At 39.2% G+C, this 6,000-nt stretch overlaps 1 protein-coding gene across 1 annotated transcript; it reads left to right on the forward strand.

Moving 5' to 3' along the window:
- The first annotated feature begins 872 nt into the window (after positions 1-872).
- Positions 873-2,810, forward strand: LOC111778448 (uncharacterized). Its single transcript, XM_023658288.2, has 3 exons — positions 873-1,542; positions 1,666-1,782; positions 2,500-2,810. Exons 1-3 carry the CDS (start codon positions 873-875, stop codon positions 2,808-2,810), a joined length of 1,098 nt encoding a protein of 365 aa, XP_023514056.1.
- Positions 2,811-6,000: the final 3,190 nt, after the last annotated feature.

Consider the following 6,000-nt stretch of genomic DNA (forward strand, 5'->3'; position numbering starts at 1 on the left):
TATCTTCCTCATCTTCATCATACATGCTCTATTCATAAGGGCCTCCATTTCTTTGTAATATTCTTCAACACTTTTGGATCCCTGTTGCAAAGTATAGAGTTTTTGCTTGAGTAATCGAGAATAATGCTTAGGAATGTACTTTTTTCTCATTAATGTCTTCAATTCCTCCCACGTTTCAATTGGCTCTTCATAATTTCTCCTCCACTCTGATTTCAAAGATGTCCACCATATAATGGCGTAATCACAAAATTCAGCCATAGCAAGCTTCAACTTTCTTTCTTCACTGAAATTGTTGCAATCGAAAACATGCTCAATTTTGCTCTCATATTGCAAATACTCCTCTGGATCAGATCTCCCATAGAAAATTGGAATTTTTAGCTTTACTCCCCAACTTCTCTTTCTTCTTCTCTCTCATACTGGTACTCGCTCTCAATTCTTTTTGGTGCTAAAATTTATCTATTCTTTTTCTAACTCTTCCTCTCCCTTGACCGACATCTCTCCCTCTCCTAGGACTATGCCCCGCTAAAAGGGTGACATTGTCATCTTCTTCATTTTCAACTCCTTCATTCAAGAGTACTTCCCTCCCTTGAAGATTACCTAAGGCTATTTCAATTCGCTCCATCCGGTCTGTTAATGTACTAATAACTGTTGAGGCATCAAATTTTTGTTAGCTATTTTTTCTTGTTATTAGTGGAGTCAGTTGAGTCATGTCCTTTTTCGTCTTTTCTGCGTTTCATGTATTTTTTTCTATAAAAGACATTGGACCCTGTGAATAAAGAATGATCATTTTTGGTACATTTGCAAGTCTCTGAAATTTACAGCTTTCATTTGGTATCAGAGCCAAAGCAAAACAAAGTGATCCAAGAGAGAAAATGAGCAACGACAAAACACTCACCAAGATTCCACAGTTTGATGGTCACTATGACCATTGGAGTGAACTGATGGAAAACCTCTTGTGTGCCAAGGGTTTGTGGAGTCTAGTGGAAGAGGGTAACACCGAATTAGCAGAGGGAATCGAAGTGACTGCAGCGCTAAAAAGGAATCTTGAGGAGTTCAAGATGAAGGACCATCAAGTGAAGCACTATCTGTTCCAAGCAATTGATCGGGTTGTGTTTGAACAGATCTTGAACCGCAAAACATCCAAGAACATTTGGGATTCGATGAAGAAAAAGTTTGGAGGCAACGAAAGGGTGAAACGGTCTCTTCTCCAAACTTTAAGAAGAGATTTTGAGGTTCTTGAAATGAAGAACGAAGAAAACATCGATGATTATTTTGGAAGAGTAATGGTTGTCTCCAACAAGATGAGAAGCAACGGAGAAGACATGTCAGAATCAAAGATTGTTGAGAAAGTACTTCGAACTCTGACTAACAAATTCACATATGTGGTGGTGGCCATCGAGGAGTCAAAAGACACAGGAAAGATGACGATTGATGAACTGCAAAGCTCTCTGTCTGTACATGAAAAGAAATTCAAGAAGATTAGTCATGAAGAAGGTGATCAAGCTCTCAATGTCAGAGGAAGAGGCATAGGATCATACAGAGGTTGAAGTAGGGGCAGAAGACGCTTATTCAACAAAGAAACAATCGAGTGTTACAACTACCTCCACCAACTTGGAAATTTCCAATATGAATGTCCAATTGAGTACAATGGAGCATATTTTGCAGAGATCGAAGAAAAGGATGAAGTTATTCTCATGACATATGTGGAGCTTCAAGGCACTAAAAGAGGAGATGTGTGGTTCGTGGATTCTGGGTGTTCAAACCATATGTATGGAGAAAAAGGTATGTTCTCAAGCTTGGACACTAGCTTCACACATAATATCAAGCTTGGGAACAATCACAAACTGATGGTTGGTGGGAAAGGAGTAGTGAAAATAATAGTTAAGGGAATAAGTTATGTGATCAACGATGTGTATTATATTCTGGAATTGAAGAACAACGTGCTTAGTGTTGGACAACTTCAAGAAAGGGGTTTAGACGTGCTATTCAAAGGAGGAGATCGAAGCACATGCAGCATTTTTCATCTCAAAAGAGGAAAAATAGCAGAATCTGTTATGAGTACTAATAGGATGTTTATCCTGCTGGGTGAATCAAATAACAAAACAAAGGAGGAGAGATGTCTGTAGGTTGATATCTCAGACAAGGCAGAGCTGTGGCACCATCGATATGGGCATCTCAGCTACAAGGGACTTTACACATTATGCAGTAAAGAGATGGTTGTGGGTTTACCTGAAATTGAAGATGTAAAAACTATCTGTGAGGCGTGTGTCAAAGGGAAACACCACCGTGTTCCATTTCCGAAGTAGAGCAAGTGGAGAGCCCTGAAAGATTGCAGCTTATCTACTATAATCTCTGTGGTCCAATCAATTCACCATTAAACAGTCAAATAAGGTATTTTATAAGCTTTATTGATGATTTCTCGAGAAAAAACATGGATATATTTTGTGCTAGAAAAATCAGAAGCATTTCATTAGTTCAAGGCATTTAAAGCGTTTGTAGAGAAGCAAACTGGATTGTTCATCAAATGTCTAAGAATAGATAGAGGAGGAGAATACAACTCAATTGAGTTCAAAGAATTCTGTAAAGCACATGGAATCAAAAGACAGCTGACCACTGCCTTCACACCTCAGCAAAATGGTGTTGTTGAATGCAAAAACCGTACAATCATGAATATGGTGAGAGCAACGTTATTAGAGAAGGAGGTACCAAAAGTTTTCTGGCCAGATGCTGTGCAATGGGTGAATCACATTCTTAACAGATCTCCTACACTCATTGTAAAAGATATGACTCCGGAGGAGGCATGGAGTTAAAGAAAGCCATCAATTGAACACTTTAGGTTTTTTGGATGTATTGGATATGTTCATATCCCTGATGTTAAAAGAAGCAAGCTCGATGACAAAAGCGTGAAGTGTGTTCTGTTAGGTTTCAGCAGTGAATCCAAGGCCTTTAAGATATTCGAAACAATGGAGAAAAAAGTTCACATCAACCGAGATGTGATATTTGAGGAAGATAAGAAGTGGAATTAGGAACATGTTGGTTATTCTGGTGAAGAAAACATTGAACTTGAGTGGGAAAATAATAATGAAAATGTTGAGAATGCAGAGGAAGCGGAAGAAGCAGAAGAATACACTGATGACGTTCCTTCACCAAACGATCCACCAACTGGAGAAACAATAGCAATAATGGGTAGGGTGAGAAAACCACCAATCTGGTCTGCAGATTATATTACAGGAGAAGGGCTATCAGATACAGAGTGTACGGACCGGGCTGACTCGATGACTCAAAAAGGCAGGTAAATTTTTCCTTCTTGATAAAACCATTAAAATTTAAAACATAATTTACATTATACCAAAATAGTGTGCGCACATTAGTAATTTAAAATACAACATAATAGTTAAAAGGACAAAATAAGGAATAGACGCAAAACATTTTAAAACAAAAGGGTTGAGGACGATGGGTGAGGTTAGTCTATGGCACCTGCTCCATAGTCCGCTCCCGACCTCGACCAGTTCCTTATCACCTAGAAAAAAAAATGGAAAATAAGGAATGAGTACAAGATTCAGTAAGTAGCCTACTTGTAGGTTCTTAATCGTGTCCTTGATATGCTAGGGTACCACATTCTTTGTTCTTGCTTGTTCTTGATCTTGTTTTTGTTGTAAGTGCTTAGGCCCCTCTAATTCTTGTTCTTGACTTGGGGTTCTTATCTTCTTTCTTAAAGACCTTGGTTCTTGAATCCTAAAACCTTGGTTTTCCTTCAAGGGCCTTAGTACTATTTTTTTTTTCTTGGTTCTTTGTTCTTTGTTCCTGGATCTTGTCCTTAGAACTCTTACTACTATTGTTTTTTTTTTTTTGGTTCTTGGTTCTTGGTTCTTTGTCCTTTGTTCTAATGGTTCTTGGTTCTTTGTCCTTTGTTCTAATGGTTCTTGGTTCTTTGTCTTTTGTTCCTGGTTCTTGATCTTTCTCTTGTTCTTGGTTCTTGTTTTTTTCTTGATTCGTTCTCCAAGACACTCCCCCTAGGATTTATGGCACTAGACATGCATTTGACAATCCTGTGTCAAAGGCTTCATGCGTTCCAAGTGACACAGCCTTAACCTACATCCAAGTCTTCATGCGTTCCAAGCGCGTAGTCTTACCGCATCTTAGGGCTTGCTCTTCGATACAGTTTGCTTAATCCTATGCCCAAGGCTTCATGCGTTCCAAGCGACATATTTTGAAAACCTACATCCAAGGCTTCTTACGTTCCAAGCGATGTAGTCTTAATGCTGCATCAAGGGCTTGCCCTATAATACAGTCTACTTAACCTATGCCCAAGGCTTCATGCGTTCCAAGCAGCATAGTTTGAAAACCTACATCCACGGCTTCTTACGTTCCAAGCGATGTAGTCTTAATACTGCATCGAGGGCTTGCCTTATAATACAGTTTGCTTAACCTACGCTCAAGGCTTCATGCGTTCCAAGCAGCGTAGTCTAAGTCATGAGCATGCTGTATCGTGGGAGGTCTTAGGAGGTTCTTGATTCATGACTAAGGCAACTTACTCTCTTCTTGTTCCTCCGTGACCTTAGACTACTCCCCTTATTAGACCATAAAGGTCACTTGCTTGGTGCATACTTGAACATGGCATCCTGCAAGTCTACAGGACATCTCTTCTAGATGAGAGAAACTTGGGGCATGACATCCTACAAAGGAAACATGGTGCAGGGCATCCCACCTAGAAGAGGAATTCTTGGGCACCGCTTGGTGGGAGGTCATGGATCACTTTGGACATGACTAGAGTATTACCTAGCATTCTTGAGTTTCTGAGTTTGGAAACCTTGGTCTTTCGTCCTTGAGTGGTACCTAGCATTCTTCTACTTGGGTAGTTGTAAAGCTTTTGTGTTGTTGTTCTTGGTTCTTAATCTTGTAACTTTTTAAGGTTCTTAATTTCTCGAGGCATAAGTTGTAACTTGTATTTGTAACCATATGGACCCATCTTAGTGTAAATTTTTCTAGAAGGTCATAGATTCTTAGGGAATTCTTTAGAGGGTTCTAGAAGAGTCTAAAGTCTTGTGGTGTTTCCTTTAGGTGCTTCTTGGATCCTAACTTGGTTTAGGTTCCAAACTTACTCCAATCAACTTGAAACCTCAAACTTATCTTCATGTCCTTCATAATCGACCTTATTAGAAGTAGCAAATCATTTGGAGCACATATAAACCTTGAAATCTCTTAAATAGTCCTAGGGGCATTTTGGTCATTTTACACCTAATTCTTGGTTTTGCTACTTAACATATTCCAATGACTTTCAAACTTCATCAAATCATCAAACATCATAAAATAAGATCTACTTCAGGGTTTTGTAGCATTTGGAGGTCATCTAGATCATGAACCGTAGGTAGAAATCCTTAGGGGCATTATGGTCATTTTGCACCATTTCTTGGTTTACCTACTTATCCTTATCCAATAACCACCAAACTTCTTATATAACCTCAACATACTATAATATGTTCAGTATTAAAATTTCATAGGCAGCGAAGTTCATCTAATTGGTTATTCTAACATTACCTAATTATCGAGCAATTTGATTGGTTCAGGGTTTTAACCAGCGGTTCTTTGAGTTTTTCTTTCATCTAACCCTAGTTCATACTTGGTTTAGGATTCATATGGAAGTCCAAGCGATTTCTACAAGCATTTCGTAACAAAAAGTCTAAGGTGGCTACTTACCTCGTTGTCGACGTTTGAGACCTCTTTTCTTGAGCTTCCGGTACCCGAATGACTTCAACTTTCCTTTCACAGACTCCTTATTGTGTCTACTTTCTTGAACCATAAAGTTTTTCATGAGAACCACGTCATCGTCTTCTTCCTCCAGACGGAAGAAGACGCGCGCGACCGTTCGCGTTGCCATCTGTAACTCGCCCTCCCCAGCTCCTATCACGCCGTTTCTCCCCTTGATTCCTTCATGAAACTTAAAGAGGGTGTTACAAGGAAGAGCTAGGGATAGATTTCATACCTTTTCTTGGATCGTAG

This window comes from Cucurbita pepo, chromosome 1, assembly GCF_057944985.1.
Source record: "Cucurbita pepo subsp. pepo isolate OVF chromosome 1, ASM5794498v1, whole genome shotgun sequence".
Classification (NCBI taxonomy): Eukaryota; Viridiplantae; Streptophyta; class Magnoliopsida; order Cucurbitales; family Cucurbitaceae; genus Cucurbita; species Cucurbita pepo.